At 50.6% G+C, this 22,651-nt stretch overlaps 1 protein-coding gene across 2 annotated transcripts in view; it reads left to right on the forward strand.

The window, feature by feature from the left end:
• The first annotated feature begins 3,838 nt into the window (after positions 1-3,838).
• Positions 3,839-22,651, forward strand: part of ITGA11 (integrin subunit alpha 11) — an 81,416-nt gene continuing 62,603 nt past the window's right edge. For both annotated transcript variants that reach the window (XM_053271639.1, XM_053271638.1), the window contains exons 1-3: positions 3,839-3,904; positions 6,903-7,096; positions 16,003-16,114. In XM_053271639.1, the coding sequence (XP_053127614.1) occupies positions 7,042-7,096; positions 16,003-16,114 (167 nt within the window). In that variant the 5' untranslated portion in view covers positions 3,839-3,904; positions 6,903-7,041. The remainder of the gene's footprint in view (positions 3,905-6,902; positions 7,097-16,002; positions 16,115-22,651) is intronic.

Consider the following 22,651-nt stretch of genomic DNA (forward strand, 5'->3'; position numbering starts at 1 on the left):
AACAACATAGGAAGATGCTGAAAGGCATCATCTCACACAGCGAGGGAGGAGGCAATGGTCAACCCCTCCTGTATTCTACCAAAGATAACCACAGGGCTCTGTGGGCGCCAGGAGTCGAAACCAACTCGATGGCACACTTTGCCTTTTCCACTGGATGGCTGCTACCCTTCACAAAAGCAGTCATTTCTCCAGACAGACCGATGGAGGTAGAAAGACACGAGGAGGCAGTGGAACAAGAGATAAACCTAAAGGCATCATAGTTTCAACCATACAATGCAAAACATTATATCCACACAGAAAGGATTTTTATGGAAACATTTCCTAAGGGAGATCTCCTGTTTTATGAATGGAATGTTTCATTCCTTCTAGCAGACTGAAAGTGTACATGCGCCATGCTCTAGACTGCAATGGCAAGAATCTGAAGAGTTGCATATTCTTGCCAAGGGCCCTTCGGCACTTCACAAGGGACCCTGGGTGTGATGCCGGTTCTCTTTTTATGGACTGACCACACATTTTTGCTCAGAGAGCCACATTTCCAATTTAGCTGCTTTAATTCTGCCTGGGGTATACAAAGCATTTTATGAGCAGGAGTGTGATGATGCAGGGCCAAAAAAAGCCATGACCCAGGAATTTCACAACTGAAATTCCTGATGTTTTTATTTTCTCCAAAAAGCAATTTAGCCTGCCAAGGCCCCTTCCAAATTGCCCCTCAGAGGTGCAATTAGGGATGGAAAGGAAACCTAGCAGGTACGTTTCACGGGTTATGGGAAACACCTCAATTGCACAGCAGGCAGCAGCGAGACAGGAAGATGCTGAAAAGCATCATCTCATACTACGTGGGAGGAGGCAATGGTCAACCCCTCCTGTATTCTACCAAAGAAAAACCACAGGGCTCTGTGATCGCTTGGAGTTGACACCGACTCAACGGCACACTTTACTTTTACTTTACATCTTCATGCTCCTAAGTTTCCCCCTCAGCAGCAGCTAATAACAATTTGGGGTAGGGGAAGGGTTAGACCCTCTCCCTGCCCCCACTGCCCCCCACATCATGGCCCTGATCTAAATTGGAGGGGTGGGTCTGGCTACTTCTTGGCTCCATGCAACAGTGAGGACTTGGTGGGGTCAACCCAGGTTGACTTTTCCCAGGGAGTTGGGTGGATTTTGAAGGTCTTGTGAATGAGCCCAGACTGTGAGTCATCACATCTTTTCTCAACCCCGTTTTGAAAACTTCCTTTTGGGATGTGGTCACAGGATTGGGAGCTGCTTCTGGATAGGATCGGTTTGTTGTTCCTAAACAAGCTTGCAGAGGAGACGTACATCAGAGTTTTCACAAGCTGACCAGTCACTGCAACGTGCCTGGACTAGAGTGTCTGAGCGAGGTGCAAAAGCAGAGATCAGCCTCATCAATACCTGCTGGGAAGAGGCTGGCAGACGGTGACCATCAATTTGCAACCAGAAATCTTCCACAAGTTTTTGGCTTGCATGAACTCCCCGAGCTTTTTCATTTCCTAAAAGAGCCATGTGGAATATTCCGAGAACAGCACAGACTGTCCTAAAACCACTTTTTAATGTGCTTCTTTCTCCCCCACCAGCCCCACAAATGCACCCCCCCCAAAGTATCTCACTTGTATTTCCTTAGCCTCTGGTGAGAGCATGGGTTGAGGTCTTGAAAGATTTCCATCCCGATACTCTCAGGGGCCTTTTGTTTCCTTTTGACACTCTTCACATGTGACGACCAGGACACCCCTGAACCCCCTGCTGAACACGGCCCCCTGAGAACCACCTGAGAAGCTCACATAGGCAGGCTCAGGAAGCCCTCCAAGACCAATGTAGACTTGTGCTCCTGTCAGCCAGAAATCTACCTCCCAATGGGCCTACTCGGGAGGAAGATTACCAGCAGGGTTACTTGGGAGTCGGAACAGTTTGTTGGAAGAGGTGTGACAGTGGCCCCGACCTGGCCTACATAATCTTCCTCTGACAGGCAGCAATCCCTATGCAAGCTGGTAGCAACAGCTTGCATAGGGAGTTCTTCTCAGCCCCTAAGTTCTGAGCCATCTCCAAGCCTGGCTCCCAGAAACTGTACCTGCTTCAGTGAAAAGTCTCCAGCCTGAAAGAGGCTTCACCATGCTTGTGGAGCTGAGCAGGAAATGGAGGTCATCATGAGATGTGGAGAATGAGCTGCCATATGCATCACTCTATGCCCTTCTTTTTCCTCGGCATCACTCATGAGTCCATGTGGACTCCCAAGTCGCTCGCTGGATTTCCCTCTGACTTGGAAGTGACTCGGGGGCCACATGGACTCATGAGTGATGCCGAGGAAGCCCAGAAGTAAAGCCCCCCCCCACTCAGCTGGCAAGATGGGCTCCATTTATTCCTCGTGCCCCTCCCAGACTTTCAGGGCCATTTTGCCATTTGCCTCCATTTATTGACCTCTTTGGAATCTTCCAGCTCGCCTGAGAAGTTCCCAAAAAAGACAGGAGCGGATTGTTCAGGAATCTTGGCAGCTCCCACATGCTAATACTCGGAAACAATATTATATAGATTATTCTCTTCTTTCCACTGGAACAGGTTCACAGCAAAGATGTCGCGAAGGCGGCCAAGACTTCGGCACGAGGCTACTCAAAAAATAAGCCTCTGACGAATGTTGCACTCTTGCCAGTGTCGAGCCGAATCCTCTGCAGAGTGCTTGGCCACACTGGAAATGAGCCTCGTGTCTCCCAAAGAAGTCTGGTAAAGGTATTTCTGATATTTGTCATGAAAAGTTAGCAAGATATTAATTTCATGGTGAATTCTGGACAGGGCTATGAAGGTCTGGCAAAACATCAACAAGCCAGAACCATCGTGGAAATACATCTGTTGCCAGCAGTTTTAATTATTGCACTGCTAGTTGGCAGATAAGAAAACAGAGGATACATCCTGCAGGGAGAAAATGCATGGGTGGAATCTTTGAGCTGCCAGTCGCCTTGCTGTCCCAGGGAGAAACAGACTGGGGAGTCACTGCCTATAATGCATGTCTGTTTTCCAGCAGGGAGATCACCGCTGGGGAAAGTGTGGGCACATGAGTCCAAGGAGCCTGGAATCTAAAGCCCGGCTTTGCAGCTGTGTGCTGGGAAGCCCTGGAAGATTATCTGGAGTTCTTTGGCAGGCAGGGGGTCAGACCCAAATCCATCTAACCCAGCCTTCTGCTCCCAAGGGCAGTCAAGCAGGTGGCTCTAGAAGCTCCCAAATAGATCTTGAAGGTGAGGACCTTAGCATTCATCATTCAAAGGTATACAGTTTCAGGACAGGGGGGTTCCATTCTAGAGGGTCATTGGAAAGGTTCCTGGAAAAGACAGTAGGCCTGTTCACACAATCATTTGAATCTAGGATTAAACCTAGATTCCCAGTGCTGCATTATTTATTTATTGCATATTTATTGCATTTATTTATTGGGTATGCAGCACTGAACCCCTGCTAACTTGGCAAAGAGGCACCTTTTAATGTGGTGATTTTCTTTATTTAGCAAGGGGAGAGTAACTGGCCCTATCCACCCCCAGCACAGTGCCTCCAGTGACTGTTGCTGTGAGCCTGTGAGAACAGAAAACAGAATTCTTTAATGCCACAGTCAGTCCACCCATAAGGAGATGCCATGGATTTTGAGACTGCAGGCCATTGCACCCAAGGGGTTAAAAAATGAAGGCTCCCTTTTAAAACAGCCAAGATAACAAGACACTCCTGATACTCCTTTTGGTCAATCAGTCATTCAATCAGAGCAGTCTAGAACAGCATATTGATTGCAGGTGTGGCTGCTTTAAAACAAGTTTTAGAGAGTTGCTTTTGAAAGAAAGGCCTAAATGCCCTGGCTGGTGCAGGGAGACGTTACACATGGTCTCCTCCAGCTGCCTGACCGGCACAACCCCTGCAGGTACGTTCCCCTGATCAATCCTGGACTCTGTGATTCCCAGGAAGCCCATTGCAGCAGGGCTCAGATCTCACAGCGCTGCCAGAACCTAAGGGGTATACTCATGGGTCAAATGGGCCGTAAGCCCAAACCTGGGTCTGGTTTTTCCTTTGGTCTCTGCAAGCATGGAGAGGAGGAGCGAGCAATTGAGATCATGGCATTCCATGGATCAAATGTTGGATCAAAGGATCAGTCCCGTTGGAAGTAGAATTGCCTGACAGTATGTGAGTGTGTTCAGGACCCGGGTCCCCACTTCTGCTTTGTCCAGCTAGTCCAGGGTTTTTCAGCCAGCCTAATGTCTCTGGGCAACTTACAAGCAGCAAGGCAAAAGGTCAGAGCTCTCCTGTTTGCTCCCAGCATCTGGTATTCAAAGGTAGACTGCTTGTGAACAGTGAGGTTCACAGGAGAAGTTTTGGGTGGGTGGAGCCAAGGGAAAGCATGGTCAGAGTGGCTAGAAGCATCCCCGCTTTCTGGAGACTGCGATGGATGGTCTCCTGAAAGAATTCCAAGATCTGAAGAGACACCAAGATGTTGCTGGTGCCTTATTCCTGTCTGTGGGCCATTACTCGGTTTTTGGGCTCGGGGCCCGAGAAAATAAGATAAGCTCCCAGCTCAGAAGCCGAACACTGGAGATAAGATTTGATTACAGTCCCAGACCAGCATTAAGAACACTGGGGATGTTTTAGTTTCTTTCAGCAAAGGAACGTGGTTTGGTAACCCAGAGTGCAAAGAACTTCTCTTCTGGAGGAAGATAAAGGCAGATACCATCCCTCCATTTCCCAGGCTCAAGTGTCCCCCCCCACCCCCCCAAGCTGTATCTAGTCCAGTGTCTGTTGTGTCAGAGATGGCCCCCAGCCCACCAGGAGGAGTCGGATCAGGAGTGGCTCAGGGAACCGGAACTCAGCAGCGAGCCTTAACAGAATCAGGAGAGGGCTAGGACCAATGAGCCAGAGGTCCCAGACATACCCACTGAAGCCCCAGCTAGTGCAGAGGCCATCGAACAAGGGAGTGGGGACCCACCCCAAGCCTTGGAGCCAGGGGATGCCACAGAATGGAGCATCCCAGAATCCTCTGAGAAGGAGACACACACACACCCGACCCGGAGCATCATGGTTATATATGGAGGGTTTCCTTCAAGACCCTCCATGGACTCTGGTTAAGAGGTGCCTTCCCATCTGAACAAACAGTGCCAGAGGAAGGCTTGTGAAGCAAACGCAGGCAAAGTGCCCGCCTGGCTGCTAGAGAGAAACTTGGGCCAAGGGCTACTCATGAGCAAGGAGAAGGGAGGCACTCTGCTTGGAAGCCAGCAGGCAAGCAGCCCCACCGGTGACCCTAATGACTCAGAGGCTCTGTTCGCCAGGCCTCGGCTTTATAAAAGCTGCTCAGTCTAGCCTGCTCACTGCTGGAGCAACGGTTCTCTTGCCGGCCTTGTCTCCAGCCCCGCAGCCAGTAGCAGAGCCGTCCAAGGCTCCACGCACGCTCCCTCTCGTCTCCTGCAGCCTCGCTCCTGTTTCCACCCACTACCAGGCTCCAGACCCTGCTGCTGCTCCTGCCCCCCAGTATCTGCATTCAGCAGCAAGTCCTGCTTGAACCTCCACTCTGCCCTGCCCTGATACCTACCCTGGCAGCCTACACACACACACACCCCGTGAGTGAGCACTCCTAGCCGTGCAGAGGCTCTGTCAACATGCCAGGACAAGTAGCTAGCCCAATCCAGGAGGCATAACATCTTCACTTGCTCTCCCGGGTTCCTTCTACAGCAGAGTTTCTTAGCCTTGGATCACGACAACTCCCATCATCCCCAGCCATGATGGCCTTTGGCTGGTGGCGATGGGAGTTGTAGTCCAACAACACATGGGGACCCAAGGTTGGGAACCCATCTTTGGCAGCATTTCTCAGTCTCCAAAGTCCTCCACAGTGGGAGGAAGAGACTTTTTCACTAGGGTGCTGCCAATTGCTTAAACTAGATTCGCTGGCATAGTGGACAGATGTCCTTGCAGGATTTAGGGTTGTGCAAACTGGTTTGAGATTGAGCCGGTTTGCCATCAAACTGGTCTGGCTTGAAGGCTTGCTCTCGAGCCGGACTGGACCCGGTTCAGCTCAACCTCGGGCCGACCCCTGGCTGGCTCAGGTCTGATTCGGGGATTCTAAACTATATGTATAGCCACAAAGAAGGTCCAGGCCTGCATCCTGCACCTCAAAGGGTGGTGAGCATTAACACGAGGCCTCTCCTGAGGACCAGAGCAGGCAGATCCTGGGCCAGTCACCAGCTTTGACCTACCTCACAGGGTTGTTGTGATGACAGAATGAGGAAGCGCAGGACAGAAATGTAACCAATAAACATAACTCTCATAAAATACAAGAATCGGTTGCACAAAATAGCAGCAGAAGAAGGAACTTAGCCTGAAAAAACAATGCATGGGAGTTCAAAAAGGGCTGGGAAAACAAGAAAGGTTTTGCCTGGCCCCAGAAGCACATGAGAACCAGTGCCAAATCCAAGTGCCGCTGAAATGAAAACACTGCACAATTTTGAACAAATTAAAATACTGAATTTGAGACTGTGCGCAGTTTATGATTCTGGCTCCTCTTTTGGAAATGCAGGTCTTTTAGATCGCAATGTAAAGGCAATACGGACTTACCCAATTAAGAACCACACTCACTCTTTTTGTTCTTTTCAATACCCCCCAAACCCCAACTTCGGCACTGCCCATACGCTGTGACTGATGCATCGTTAGGTGAGCATCCTTTTCCAGAAAATGCAGGCCAGCCCCTGGGGAGAGGGTCTTCCTCCTGAGTGGCTTTTGTGACCCAAACACGCTGCGGATCTGGATGGTGGCGGGAGGGAGGTCCTGGGGGGTGCTGGGCCGCCGCGACTCCTGCCCCCGGGCCCTCCCCCTGGTCTCCTCCGCTCCCCTCTGCTGCTGTACCTCCCATCACTTACTCCCTCCCACTTCCTTTCAAGGAGCTGCCTCTGTACTCAGGCTGGAGGGAGAAGCCAAGGAGCTTCCCCCGGAGTTGGGCTACCATCTGGCTTGGAGCCTCAGACGGATGCTTTGGGCAGGCCACCCCCAGCAGCCGCAGCCGCCTTCAGCAGCGCTCCCATGATGGACTTCTCCAGAGGACTGGCGCTTGCCTGGGCTCTCGGCCTCCTCTCAGGTAAGCCTGGCCGGGCTGCTCCAGAGCCACCCGCTGGACCACGCAGAGGCGCTGTGCCGTTAGCAGGGCAGTGAGCGGGGAGCCGCGGCGGCGGCGTTGGCGTTTGGGAGCGAGGAAGAAGTGCTGATGTCAGCAAGAAGATGTGCTTGCAAAGTTTGGGATTTATGCCGCGCGACAGCTGCGGGGTGTGTGTGTGTGTGTGTGTGTGTGTGTTTCTCTCTCTCTGAAAACACCAAGAGCTGAAAGCGAGCAAAGCTCGGGAGCGAGTCGGAAAGGCAGAGAAGCGCTCTGTCCTCACGCCTCTGGGTGCTGTGCATCGGTGGGCTCCCTTGTCTGCCTATGGGGAGCAAGGAGCCCGGGGGGCAGAATGCCTTCATGGCGCTCTGTCCGGCGTGGCCTCCTTTCCGAATCCCTCCCTTTGCTGAAGGGACGAGAAGGGCTTTCAAGTTCAACTCGCACCGCAGCATTTTCCAGTGCGCGTCGTGCAGTTTTGTAAAAGGTCTTGGTAAGATGCCGCCGTCTGGCCGCCACATATGGTTTGATGCGTGGCTGGAGACGATGTATTGAATTACAGAGGAGGCGGAGGGGGGGGAGATTTCTACTTCTTACTGGCCGCCTCCTCCTCCTTCCTGCAAGTTAAAGCACAGTCCTGGGGCAAGCAGGTCTCCTGGAAGTCGGCTTTTGCTGCTTCTCGGGGATGTCGGCTGGCATCTTTCTGGGCTTGATTCCGTCCAGAAGCGGAAGGGGGATCCGGGCTCTGCTTGAGTTCTGGGAAAGTTCTGCTGCTGCTGCTGCTGGCAAATAACTGCACGTTGCCTCTACGACAAAATGCAATTGTAGGCATCCGGCTGACACTTCTGGGGTGGAGGGGGGGGGTTGGGCTCAATGAGGCATTCTGGGGCTGTTTCGAGGCAAAATGTGCCTCTTCCCAAACGGAACAAAAACTGAGAATCCCAGAGAAGCTGGAGCGAGTGTGTGGTGTTGGCTTCGGGGCAGAAGTGGGATGCATCTTACACGTGGACAAGCGCGGATCAGTTGCATGCAGCCCAGCTGAGCGCAGTGCAAGACGGGGGCATTGTTGCTCGAGTTCCTCAGGGCTGTTTAAGCAAGTGGTTTTGTAGCCGAAAGGATGTTCTTTCCACCCCAGCGTCATGCAACAGCGAATAGATCGAGTTGCATTTATATTTTTAAATTCTTTGGTTCCTCCTCGTGCATGCTTAAGTCGCTGCCTTAAACTCATTCCAAAGGATCAGTTTATGGTGTGTCAACTGAGATTTATCTGATTGGTTTTGCACTCGGTAGAATATTCACGTTGTCGCCCCTTTTGCAAAGAAAGAGCAGAATCTAACTGGTACGTAGAGGAGGACAGGCAAGGAACACCTCGGGCGGCGATTCCTGGAGGAGAGGTGTGGGGCTGCCTGAGAACCGAATGGTTCTGTCTGTGGAATGGGGGCTGGCGTGGTGGATGACCTTTCGATCCCTTCCCACCCATTGATTCTATAAGGTCTTCAGGTACCTGACTCTCTACTCGGATATTCCTATCTGCCAGCCTTTGGTTCCCACCGTGATCTAGAACAGGGGTCTCCCCAGCCTTGGGTCCTGCAGATATTATGGGACTACAGCTTCCATCATCCCCTGCCACATGTGGCTGGGGATGATGGGAGCTGTAGTCCAGCCAGATCTGCAGGACCCAAGGCTGGAGAGACCCCTGTTCTAGAGGGTGGAATTTCAGGATTTCATTCCATAGAGGGATGCAACATTTTAATAAATTAATCACTGGGGGAGAGGGGGAAAATGGCCTTATCTCCATAATTGGGGAAGAGAGCTGGTCTTGTGGTAGCAAGCAGAATTGTCTCCTTTCCTAAGCAGGGTCCACCCTGGTTTGCATTTGAATGGGAGACTCTGTGGGTGAGCACTGTAAGATATTCCCCTCAGGGGATGGGGCTGCTCTGGGATGAGCACCTACCTGCTTGCATGCAGAAGGCTCCAAGTTCATAGGAACATCGGAAGCTGCCATATACTGAGTCAGACCATTGGTCTATCTAGCTCTGTATTGGCAGTGGCTTCTCCCAGGTTGCAGGCAGGAGTCTCTCTCAGCCCGATCTTGGAGATGCCACCAGGGAGGGAACTTTGGACCCTCTGCTCTTCCCAGAGTGGCTCCATCCCCTGAGGGGAAGATCTTCCAGTGCTCACACTTCTAGTCTCCTATTTGTATGCAACCAGGGCAGACCCTGCTTAGCTAAGGGGACAAGTCCTGCTTGCTACCACCAGACCAGCTCTCCTCTCCTCCCTGGCATCTCCCGATCTGAGAGAGAGTCCTGCCTGCAACCAGAGGCGTAACTATAGGGGGGGCAGGGGGGCACGTGCCCCGGGTGCCATCTTTTCTGGCCACATGGGGGGCGCTGCCATGACCAATTTTTTTTAAAAAAATTAATTTTTTGTTAATACAAATGTTTCCTGCTCAGTGCAGCAGCGCTGCAGCAGTCAAGGGAGCGCGTCGGTGCCTCCTTCCCCACGAGCGGTCCCTTCCGCGCCGCCTGTGCCCCCCCCCATTGCTTTGCTGGCACCTGGCGGCCAGTCAGTGGCCTGGCTTGGCGGCGGCGGCGGGCGCTTGTGAGGAAAAACCTAAGTATAATGTAGTATGTTGGGGGGGCGACGGGGGGTGCGGGGGGCGCCATTTCAGTGCTTGCCCCGGGTGCCATTTTCCCTAGTTATGCCTCTGCCTGCAACCTTGGAGGAGAGCTGCGGTCAGTCAGTGTAGACAATACTGAGCTAGATGGGCCCAGGGCCGGACTCAGCCCAGTATAAGGCAGCTTCCTGTGTTCCTTACTCGACAATGTGAGAGACAGAAGAGCTTCCACATGTCTTCCCCTGGGATTAAAGCACCAGGTGGGACATGGCATCACAGCAAGTTCCCCTGATCTCTCCATTTCCTGGGCTGCAGGATACAGCGGTGGGGAAACTGGGGGGAGGACTCTGTCCAGGGCGTTTTTCACATAGCGGGCTTTGCCGCGAGTTCGAAGTTGCCCCAAAAACCTGACGCAAAAAGTGGCTTTTTGAACCCTGGATAAAAACCGGGCTACACTCTTAATGTGCCATGAAAAACCCAAATTAGCAATAGCAATAGCACTTACATTTATATACTGCTCTATAGCCGGAGCTCTCTAAGCGGTTTACAATGATTTAGCATATTGCCCCCAACATTCTGGGTACTCATTTTACCGACCTCGGAAGGATGGAAGGCTGAGTCAACCTTGAGCTCCTGGTCAGGATCGAACTTGTAACCTTCTGGTTACAGGGCGGCAGTTTTACCACTGCGCCACCAGCTATGGCCTTTGTGGTAGGGGAAAATGGGAGCTGTAGTCCCAACAACATCTGGGGCCCCAAGGCTAAGAAACCCTGCCCTAAGGGAGAAGACGAGTGCTCACACATGTAGTTTCCCATTCAAATGCAAACCAGGGTGGACACTGCTTAGCAAAAGGGTTATTTCATGTTTGCTACTACAAGACCAGTTCTCCACCTCCTCCTCAGAATCAGCAAGGCCTAAAGTCTCCTCATCAGTTTTATTATTATTAATACAAATGTAGAGTTTTAATAATAACTAGCTTAACCCATGCAGAGTATCTGCACGCTAGTACTTGATTGCTCCCCTCACCCCCTGCCACAGTCCCTCTCACTGCAGAGATCTCTCCACCCTCACCTGAGCCGCACTCCTGCTACTCCATCCAGTTGCTTCCATCTCCCTCACCCCTCTTGGTCACTGCTCCATCCCTTTACTCCACTATCCTTTTAGAGTCCTCCTCTACAATAATTTTCCAACCAGTAACAGTTGCATTCCTACTGACCTTAACCATTACAGGCTCCTCCTCCCTATCTGCATATGGAATCCCCACTGCCCAATCAGGTGCTTCCGCTCATGAACTCTCGCGAGAACTGCCACACATAGGATTAGCCACGGGTACGCCTTAGAGAATTACATATATAAATAATAATATAATAAAACAGACTGATTCCTTAGTATAAATTCGTCCCTACAGAATTTCCACTGGCCTAGTATGAACTTTGAAATTGCTGATGTATGAATTGCTGTCCGCAACTGTGGATGTGAGTTTCTATGACCACAATAATGACGTGCATCTCCTGTCGTTAAGGAGTTGCTATGGGGATTTGTTAATAAACACTTTCATTCCAAGAATTACGTAGATAGTTAAATGAGGCTAGCAACTTCCTCCCCCCCCCCTCCTTTCATGAGCTTGGATCCTCATTTCGGCACTTCCCACAAAATGCTCTAGAGGTTAAGAAAAAGCAAGAAACAAGCCGTGAGATCCAGAAAGCAGGGGAGGGGGTTCTTAGTCAGTATTTTTGGATTCGAACGGGGAAATGTGGGCTTGGATTGAAATTCTGGCGAGCTCAAGATCTGAATTATGAAACGGAATTACAAGATTTCTGTAATGATCACTTTGGATGGCTAGATGTGTGTCAGGTTCATGTTGCAACTCACTCCAGAGAGAGGCAAGCCAGGTGCCCTATTGAGGTACCTTCTGGCCAGCAGGGGGTGCCACTGAGGTGCCCCCACTGTGGCAGGCCAGAAGGCCATCCTGCAGTTCCTTGCTCAACAGGGACCAAAGATCCTCCTGGCTCTGGGAGGCCTTAAGGGCATCATCTTGCTGGAGTTCCCACCCAAGTGGGCAGCTGATTAATGGTTGCGAGGAGCTTGCAGAGTTCCCAGTTGCGTGGAGAGGTAGGGGTGTGTGTGTGTGTGTGTGTGTGTGTGTGTATGCGCAGCCATATGGCCAAATGTGCACATGGTGGGGGCAGAGCCTGTCCCACCCCCATCCATGTGTTCCTGAATGTCTGCACAAGGCTAAGTAGCATGCCAGATGCTAAACACTGTGCCACGTGCTCTCTCCTCATCACAGGCAACCGCTTGCCTGGAAGTTTTTCACACCCAGCTTTGGGTTCACATCTCCTCCGGAATGGAGGGCGTGCGTCCACATATCGGCCAAATTTACCCTGAAGTCCCTGCGAGCTCTCGGGGAGCACTTCACACACAATTCAGGTCTTTCATCATGCTTTAATGTGTAGCCTGATTTATATCCGGGGTTTAAACATCCGGTTTTTGTGTCAGTTTCTTTGGGCCACTGCGAACTCGCAGAAAGCCCTCAGTAAAGCCTGCTGTCTGGGAAAGCTCCTGGAGAAGGTGTCAAGAGCCTTGTCCACACAAGCTCTCCAGGGTGAGTGAGTGAAGGGGCCATGCCACCAACCAGCAGACGTCCACCTGCATGGAGTGTACTCATGTCGGGCTCTCTCCCTGCAGTCTTGTGAGATGGGCTGTAGACCAGCATTAGAACTCCAGTTCTGCAGGCAGAAGGTCCCAGGTCCAACCCCCGACATCTCAAGATAGGGGTGGGAAAGAACCCTCCCTGAAACCCCAGAGAGCTGCTGCCAGTCAGAGCAGACGGTACTGTGTTGGACCAAGGGTCTGACTCAGCAGAAGGCATAAGTTTTGAGGAGGAGTGATAACTCAGAGGTAGAGCCCCTGCTTTACTTGAAGAAGGTCCCAGGTTCAATTCCTGACAGCACCTCCAGGTAGGGCTGGGAAAGGCCTCTGCTTCAAACTCTGGAGAGCTGCTGCCAGCCAGTGTAGGCAGCACTGAGCAAGGTGGGCCAAAGGTCTAGCTCGGCAGAAGGCAGCATCCCTCTTTCAGCCTAGAGCCCTGTAGCAGATTAAAGCCTTTGTCTCGGAGGAAAAGGAAAGGAAAAAAGTCTTTAAAGAAAACAAAACAGTTTTATTCAATTACTGTAGACTGCTACCATCTGAGGTTTTCTAGCTTTCTTAGATCCCACTAAGAATACTTAGTAGATTACAAAAATAGGTTGTCTTAATGCACGTTTAAATGTGTATAGAGTCTTGTGCTACACCCTAGATAGGGTTGAGCATAGGCTAGTGTTTCTTATTTTAATTACATTGCAAGTAAACAATACTAGAACAGTATCAGGGATATACAAAGCACACACCAAAGAAACAGAAATTCTAACGCAAAGTCTGACTAAACAAACTTTCCCCTAAACTAAACGTCCCAAAGCCCAGGCTTCCTTTTCCCTTGAACTCACCAAACTCTGTTTCAAGCCCCTTCAGTTCTATCTTCCAAGAGCTGCAGTCATCCTCCTGCAGCCATCCTCCATGGCCACATATGTCCCTCTCTTCTCTAACAAAGACCTGCCTTTCTTGTTCCCAGAATTCCCCGCAACTGCTCTCTAGGGTCCCACCTACCTGGTGTACTGATTGGCTGCCCTGGAATCCACCAGCGTGTCAGTCAAGACAAGGGTCCACTCCCTGGTAACTCTATAGAGGGGTGGCTGGTCACTACAAGCCCCAAGAAAGCAGGTTCCCAGTCGGAGGAGAGATCCCTGTAGACGTTTCAGTGCACATGCACACACACTATGCAGGCACCCAGAAGAATGCATATGGATGGCCCCTCAACACGTGAAACAGGGCTCAAGGCACCCTTCTGTGCAGGGTGTGTCTTTGTCTTGCCTTCCTGTTGTGTCAAATTGAGGGTTTTCACAAAGGCCCATGAGAAAACACCAGCTTTCCCTCAAGTCCTGAATGCCGGCTGCAGATCTGACACAAGTTTTATCCCTTCTCGTCTCTGGGCCAAATCCTTTCTGCACTGACAAAGACCAGATGCCTTCAGGGCCTCCTTGATTTCCACAATATTGTAAGATGACCATTGCAGCACATGGCAGCAAACGGCTGATGCCAGATTCCTTGAACTGTCTTGCGAACTGCTTTAGCGAGAATGTTTGGGATTCTTCTCCTGACTCCGGGGTTCGCAACCTTGGGTCCTTGGATGTTGTTGGACTACAACTCCCATCATCCCCAGCCACTATGGCCCTACCTCTGAGCTCCTGGTGAGGAGATCATAAGCAGGCTGCTGTTTTGGTCAAAGGCTGCAGGAGAAAAGTGTAGGGGTGTGGGAAGGGAATTCTTGGAGGGTCAGTTCTAGGGGCTCACTATGAGGCCTCGCGTGGGTCAGGCAGGCAGGCCTCCTAGTATGGACGCACAGCCACCGCTGATGCAGACAGGACCTCTCTCAAGGCCAGCTACGTGGGCTGCTGCCTTGCACATGCTTCAGCAGATGGTGATTCTGGGCCATGTCAATGAGGCGCGCTGCGGTTCTGGCCAGTTTTCCATGCTCCAAGCTCCACCCAGCCCTGGAGGCTGAGCTGCTCATTGTGCTGTGGTTTGTTTTTGAACCTGCTGCATCTGGAGCAAGTTCTCTCTTTCCCCAAGCACCAGCACCCCCTGCTCTTATTAAAGAGGTGGTCCAGGTCTATCAGTGGCTCCTAGGCTGGTGGCTGTGGGCCACCTCCAGCCTCAGAGGCACGAAGCCTCTCAATACCAGTGGCAAGGGGGCATGCCTTCATCTCCTGCTTGGGGGCTTCCCCGGGGCATCTGGTGGGCCACTGCATGGGAAACAGGGTGCTGGACTAGATGGGCCTTGGGCCTGATCCCACATGGCTGTTCTTGTGTTCTTAGGTGTTGACGGAGAACCGTGTGAAGCCCCCCAATCAGTGAGCAGATGCCTCTGACCAAAAAGGCCTCCGGCCAGCAAAACATTTCTCCCGGGCAGAATCCAAACAGCTCTGTCATTAAATAATGCTGCTAATGGCACATGATAAAGCCCAGGTTTTTGAGATTCCCAGAAGACTGTTCTGGCTCTGCTTGGTTTAGGAAAAAATCTGATAGGAACAAATGTGAAAAATCTGTCCAGCAAAAATTCCATTCCAGAAATTCATAGTGAAGAATCTAAGCAAGACTGTGATTATGGCTCCTTCTTTTTCAAGCAGCAAGAGTTATTCTTTTATTTATCACCAGTATCTAGAAATATGACATGTGTGGGGGTCGGGGTGCAGAAAGGTAGAAACTAGACTTGGAAAGTAATACTTGCCAAACGCATTCAACGGAATGGACGGAATAATTCTCTGAAATATTCTCTTCAATTCCAATTAATGCATTGGTGAATATTCATGAACTGAATATAAAGTAAGGCAGGAAGCGTGCATGCTCTCCCTCTCTCTCTGCCCTTGTTGGTAAATAGCTCAGCAAAGGGAACGGTTTCCTTCCTTTTTGCAGTCTGGTCAGCGGAGAGAGAAAGGAGCTGTCCCCTCCCTGGGGAGTCTGGCTGGAAGCCGGGTAGTGCTCCAAGCAAGCAAGAAGCGCTGTCTTTGCTCGACCTCTGAAATCTTGTTCCCGGAAGCAGCCTTGGCCAGGGTTGATCTTCTCCGGCGTGGTGGTGATGCCTCCCTCGGCTGCGACTCCTTCCACAGAGCTTTGCACCACTCCTGGTGCTGAAGCTGGGCTATCACCCGTCTGCTTCCTCTGGAAAGGCCAGCTGCAGTTGAGAGCTGGGTGCCACAGAAGCCACAGCTGCCTCCCCTTCCTGAGCGCCGCTTGCTCCTCTCTCTCCTGCCCAGCGCTGCCTGCAATGCAGGCTGGCCATTCAGCAGGTAGAGCTGTGCGGTCAAACAATACTGCTGGGGCCAGATGGGCAACCTCTTGCTACCTAGGCAAGTGACTTCCTCACTGCACCATTAGGTGGCTTCCTGAAATTACTGGCCATCCTGGCTTGAGATGTAGGGCAGGAGCTGGGCTCCTTTCGTCATGGCTAAGCCTCACTGGAACGAATAACTGATCTCACGTATTCCAGTGGTGCCTAGTCATGAATCGTATAGTCTTGGTGCTGCCTATAGGTCTCCCCACTCTCTCTTCTTCATCCTTAAGAGTCTCTCAGGAATGAACATTAGAACCGAGAGTTGAAAAGTCACATTTTAGCTTTGAAATGGACACTTGGCACCCTTCCACACCCCTCCTGAATTCTGTTTGTGTTTCTTTGTCTCAGGATTCTGTGATGCCTTCAACATTGACACAAAGAGGCCACGGATTATACCAGGCTCCAAAGAAGCGTATTTTGGCTATACGGTCCAGCAGCATGAAATCAATGGGAAGAAATGGCAAGTCCCTTCTTCTTCTTCTTCTTCTTCTTCTTCTTCTTCTTCTTCTTCTTCTTCTTCTTCTTCTTCTTCTTCTTCTTCTTCATGTCCGTGGTGCCAAGTTGCTTCCTGGGTTAATGGCGACTCCGTTTTCTGCCTCCATGTTTCTGATGTGGCTCTGCAGCAGAGGCCAATATCTGGATGTTTAGTTATGGGGGTGTTCCTCCTGAGATAGGGTCCAGGAGGTGTTTTGAACCCCTGAAATGTCCGTGGTGTTGGTTTCGTATTTACCATGTACAGTTTCCACAAAAGCGGGGAAGGAAAGAAGCTAGTTTAGTTTACATACAGCAAAATGTGCTTCCCCCACCCCCCTTTCTTTTTAAAGCATGTAACAGTGCAGGGACTTCCCATGTTCCTGGTTAGGGCCCTGGTGCACAGCCAGGACTTGGAATGCAGCCGCTGAGGCAGAAAGGTACCAACGTTGCCCTGGAGAGTTGGTGGAACTGGCAACCATGAGATCTCCCACCCTGCCGTTCAGACCACCAAGGAAGCCATCTGGCTAACAAGGGTGTTGCTTGTATAGATCAGATGTGCAGAACTACAGTCCCAAAATGTCTGCAGAAGCCTGTTCCCTTGTCCTTCACCATCTCTCTCAAATCCCATCTCATTGTGAAAGACTGAGTCAGCCGATCAAATCTAGGTTTAATGTGGGTTACTGACATTAGTGTGACTGTGTGAACCCATGCCAAGTGGGGGGGGGGGTGTCTCATGTTCATCTCAGGTCATAAACCACCTTGGCATGGGTTCACACCAATGCCAGTAACCCACATTAGACCTAGATTTGAATGGTTGTGTGAACCAGGCCACGGTCTCAGTTCTTCTACATTAGACATTCTGTGTGTGAGACTCAGTTAAACCTGGTTTGTACACACATTATGGCTTGGTTCACACCTTCAGTCAAATCTAGGTTTAATGTCACTGCCATTAACATGATTGCATGAACCCACACCCAGCTGGTTTATGGCCCAAGATGAAGCTGAGATTCCCACCTTGGTGTGGGTTCGCACAGTCGCACTAATGTCAGTAACCCACATTAAACCTAGATTTGAATGACTGTGAACCAAGTCTATAACTAGATGAAGCTGTCTTTTACTGAGTCAGACCCTTGGTCTATCTTGACTGGTAGCTGTCTACTCTGACTGGCAGCTTTCCAGCACTTTAGATAGAGAACGGGGTTTTTCCAGCCCTACCTAGAGATGCTGGCAGGGACTAAACCTGGGACCTTCTGCATCCAAAGCACCGAGCAATGCCCCCCCCCACAACCATGCTGATTTTTGTAGAGTTGATTTCTTGACGCAGCAGCGGTCTGTGTGAACTGATCCCATCAAAAAGTGCTGCTTTTAGTTGTGATGAACCTTTTATCTGGGGTGTTTAATCTGTAGTCCTTCAGTTGGAGAGAAGAAGATGCCTGTTTGACCCAGCCCTTGACGGACTTCCTTCCTCAACGAATACCCCCAAATTAAAATTCGCTGGTAGCTCGAGATTATTTTTTTACTCCGAACAAAAAAAGCAGCCTTAAAGCCACCATGACTCATATGCTGGTTTACAAAAATGAGTCACTAAGCAAACAAGGCATCCATACTACAAAACCGAGAGACATATATTGCGCTACCAAAGAATTTGATGACCTGGTGATTATACTGCCCAGCGGCAGGCAGCCCACTCTGCGAGATCTGGAACTGGCAGCGGAGAGCCAAAAGCACAGTTGCAACTGGATGGGGGCGGGGGGGGCACTCGAGGACCGTCCCTTTGCAACCTGAACAGTCTCTTTGGCATTCCAGCTTGAGGAACCGGTGCTTGGGAAAAGTTGCACTGTGGCAAAGCAACAGTCTCAGAGATTCAGGGCTATATCAGGAAGAGAGTGCTCAGCTCTGGCAAGTCCTGGCAGGTGGCCGGAGATTTAGAGGAATTCAAGCTCAGTTCGCATCCCGGAGCGTGTGTCTCTCCCCAAAAAGTCGGAGGTTATTTTAGACCCAAAACTCTCACAGAGGTCTTGTGTGTCATAGAAACATCTGCTTGGTTATAGAAAATGACAAGCTGAAACCCAGGGGGAAAGCACAGGCAACACCCATGAAGGCCTCATCTGGGCACTCTTCTGGGACTCGATTGTAGGTCGCTAGCTTCTTGAGGCCTGGAGTTCCCCTGGCCCTTTAGCTTCCTGGGCAGTGGTGACAGATGCCACTTGCATCTTCTGCTGCCCAGCTGAGCTGACTTTTGACCACATTCTGCTTTTGACAGTCACCTGCATTTCCAGGTTGAACACCCAGTCATGAGCTGGGTAGAGAATTCTTTCCCCCTGCGAGTGGTGTCTGAAGATATCTGGCCCCAGCCCAGTAGTGGCTTGTCCTGATGAGCCAGGGGGCTGCCGATGGAGGCAACTTGGATGGCTCCTTTCTCCCCTGCCCTGCCCGAGAGCCATGCTGCCTGCAGGCTGGCTGTTCATCAGGTAGAGCTTTGTGTTCCCACACAGCTCTATCTGATGAACTCCAGCCTGCAGGCAACGCAACTCTCAGGCAGGAGAGGAGAGGGAGAAGCAACCTGAGCTGCTGGGATCCAGAGGTGTGCGCACCTCCTTTGGGGATGGGGCCACCATAGTTCAGTGGCAGAGCATCTGCTTTGCATGTAGGCGGCCCCAGGTTCAATCCCTGGTAGCATCTCCAGGTAGGGCTGGGAAAGACTCCTGCCTGAAAGTTTCTGAAGCCTGGGAGAGCCGCTGCCAGTCAGTGTAGGCAATACTGAGCCAGATGGACCAAGCGCCTGTCTCGGTAGGAGGCAGTTTCGTGTATTCATAGACTTGCTCCACCACCATCACAGAAAGTTGTGTGCTGCTCTGGGCACAGAGATGGTCTGGGAGATTAGCAGTGGGCCCTCTATTAAACACTTCTTGGCTTTGCTTTTTGGTGGGGGTCAGGATTTGCCCTGTGCCTACGTTTCTTAAGTCTACGGAGTGTATGCTTGCATTTACATCCTGAACCAAAACTTTGCAACCTCTAAGTGCCTTCACTCACTCACTCACTCCTGGTGAGGCGGTTGTTATGTGTTGATATCTATTTTGGATTTTGCAAACATGTATGTTCTTACCTTCTTATGTTTGTTTATTTATATATAGTGTGTGTGTGTGTGTGGGTGTCTGTGTTGGCTTAGTGCGCCATGCATGTATATAAATATTAGATTGAGGCTGTTTCCTTCATTCTGAATTTTCAGGGCAGATGGCCAAATGTTACACATTTGGGGGAGGGGGCTTATGTGTAATTTGGGTAGTGGAAAGTCTGAAAGGAAAGAATCCAGATTGCTGAATTCCAAGGGAAGAGGAAAAAGCTTAATTCACAGGGCTCTCAAATACGGCCAGTATATTAGATCATCTTCGGTCTTCATTGTCTTTCCAGATCAGCAATTTAAGCTCCTTCTTTCCTAAATTAGGGGACTTGGCTTCTTTCCCCTTTTGAAATAAGCACACATTTTGGCTCCCTTCTTCCTTGCAAAGAGAGTACAGTCCCTGGCTGGCGGCATCACAGGGTTGCATCAGACAATGTTGCTTGCTTAATTTATTTTTTGGGTTTTTTGGTTTCGTTCCACTATCAAAATATTCGGAAGCATTTTAGCAGGTGGATTGTCTGCTGAGCCTTCTGAGTTCAGCTCAGGGGTTGCCATGCTTGAGTCCCCAGATATTGCTGGACTACAGTGCCCATGATCCTTCATTGTGGCTGAGGATGATGGGTGTGGTTGTCCCACAGCATCTGGGGAGCCCAGCTTGAGAACCCCACCCTCGATGATTCCCTGACTTCATCTCTCTCATCTGTGTGTTTGTTTTTCTGATGAATAACCTCATCTCTTGGGCCCATGTATTTCATTTTGATTTTTTCACCCGGTTATGTCCAGCTGCCTGGCAGGCCTCCCAACCCAGGCCCGCTGCAGGGAATCTCCAAGTCTAAGGAGTGAGAGAAGAGGCGACCCCAGGGAGGCCAAGCTGCACGCAGAGGCAGTGGGCTTATGCACATGGCCACCAGCAGGGTGGGGGGCGCAGCCAGCCTAGGGAGGACAGCCAGGTAGGCACACTCCTGACCTCCGGCCATGTGCTTGCAAATATTAAGGCAGGAAGAGCAGGGAGAGACGGTGCCGAGGAGTGTGTCTCGTGCCGTGCAGTCCTCTTCCACCATAGATCAGACTCAAAGAAGCAACTGCAGATGAAGGACACTCTCTTTATTTCTAGAATGCTTTGGCAGCTTATATAGCGACTGCATGCTCTTCCCCTAGATCTCTTAAACGATTCGCCCCTAGAGGTGCACCTAGGTAATCTTGGACCTAAAGGCCTTCAGAGCACCCCCACTCCACCCCCACTGCAAGTTAAGTATCATTGATATATATAATACACACACACACACACACACACACACACACACACACACCCCATGACATACACACAGCATTTTAAACACATGGGTTCTTGAGGGCACAAACAGCAACTGAACTCACAAGAATGCAAGAATATAAAACAGGTAACTTTATGCAAATAGGCATCAGCAGAAACATTTCGACACGCAACTTAACTTATTCCCATCCCACAGATTTCTCCCCCCCCCCCGTCTCTAAAGCGCCCCTCTGTTCACCTCCCCCTTCCACTTCCTCCTCCAAACTCACTCCACCTCCCTGTCATGGCTTCTAGTACAACATATTGTTGCAGGCCGGACGGCTTTTCCTCCCATCTCAGTAAAAAGCTGGGGATGGAATCTGGGTCAGGTGTGCTTGTCCTACCCAGCTGCTTCCCTGCACACAATCATTCTCCAGGATCATCTCTCTGCTTTAATGTTTACAAGCACACGACTGACAATTCACACAACCGAAAATTGGGAGCGTGGCAGTTTCTCTTTCCCGGGCCGGGCGCTTCTCCTATCCTGCCAGCGGTTGTGTGAACAAGCCTAGCGTACAGCTAATTCTCTGGACCTGCATGCCCTGTGGGAGGGAGCCGTCCTTCTAAATTGCAGAGGATGCTGATGGACTGTTGGTTCTCCGCTAGCTAGGGGCTGCAAAGTCTGGCAAACGCAGAATCTATTGGAACTATTATAGCATGGAAGCTGCCTGGAGAGTCACCAGAGAGAGCCGGCAGCCAGCAGAACGGTGCTGTTCTTTACCCCCACATGAGCTTGAAGAAACTGGTGGCAAATCTCCCTGAGCTTTGGGTAATCACTCCAGGAGTAGACATGACGTTCTCCGTCTTGCTCTAATGCAAAGGTGGGTGGGGGGGGCAGCAGAGGGACCTGGGGGAGAGTGCAGCAAATCTGCTCTGGAGATTTACAGCCATGATTGCCCGGCTCTTCTGGAAAAGCAGTTAGTTGCTTGCTTGCCTTTTCTCCAGCTCTCCTGGCCCTGGGTCTTCTGTGGTCTGGCTAGCAACTGGATGCTCCAATTGTCTGGTGGACAGGAGGGCCTCCTTTTAAAATGAGATGGCGGGGCGGATTCGGCCACCCTCATTTCATCCCCTTAATCTTGCTGGAAAGACTGAATCGCCCAGTTGTTGATGGCAGTTACGTTGTTTATGTGGCTTCCTTCCACTCCCTCCATAAAACTCACCTTTTGTGTGAAACACTTTAGTCCCCAATTGCACTGGGAGCTCACTAGGAATGAGTCTTTCCCCCTCGCCAGTTTGAAGAGCGTCTGGTAGCTTGTCAGCCTTTGAGATGCTTTATTCCATGCCCTTCCTGGAGTAGCCTTACATGGCCTGTCTCCGGCTCCGACAGCAGAGAGCTGAGCGGACCACTTCCACGATTCTCCCCTTGCAGCTTCCCCAAACTAAAACAATGCACCCACCTTCCTTGAGCAACCCTGCCATGTTAGTATTTGATGGTGGTGCCACGGGGAAATGCTTGACTAACAAGCAAAAGGTTGCCGGTTCGAATCCCCGCTGCTGCTACATCAGGCAGCAGCAATATAGGAAGATGCTGAAAGGCATCATCTCATACTGCACGGGAGAGACAATGGTCAACCCCTCCTGCATTCTACCAAAAGAAAACCACAGGGCTCTGTGGGCGTCAGGAGTCGAAATCAACTCAATGGCACACTTTACTTTACTTTAAAGTTCTCCGAGTCCCCTTGTTGACATATGGAAGTCATTGGAAAGATTTACCCATTTTGTATCAAGTTCCCTTCAAGCCAGCGGAGATAATCCCCATATGGAACAAAATCTCCTGTGAATTGTTTTGTGCATCTGTAAGCCTGCAATCTCACGGATGGGTTAAACCCCCATGAATATTACTGTGTGTCTCTGGTGTATTTGTTTATTACTACCAGTTCCTATTCTGGTAGGAGAGAATGTCATCCTTCTGGCTATTAGAGTAAAACCAGGATTTTCAGATTTTGCATCTCCAAGAATTGATATATCAGGGAAAATAAGTCTTTGGCTGTAAGAGTCCAAAAATCAAAGAAGGGTCATATCTTGATTAGGACTAATAAGTAGTGAGCAAGCTTCTGAGCTCCTGTATTCTACCAAAGACAACCACAGGG

The sequence above is a fragment of the Hemicordylus capensis genome, chromosome 10 (assembly GCF_027244095.1).
Source record: "Hemicordylus capensis ecotype Gifberg chromosome 10, rHemCap1.1.pri, whole genome shotgun sequence".
Taxonomy (NCBI): Eukaryota; Metazoa; Chordata; class Lepidosauria; order Squamata; family Cordylidae; genus Hemicordylus; species Hemicordylus capensis.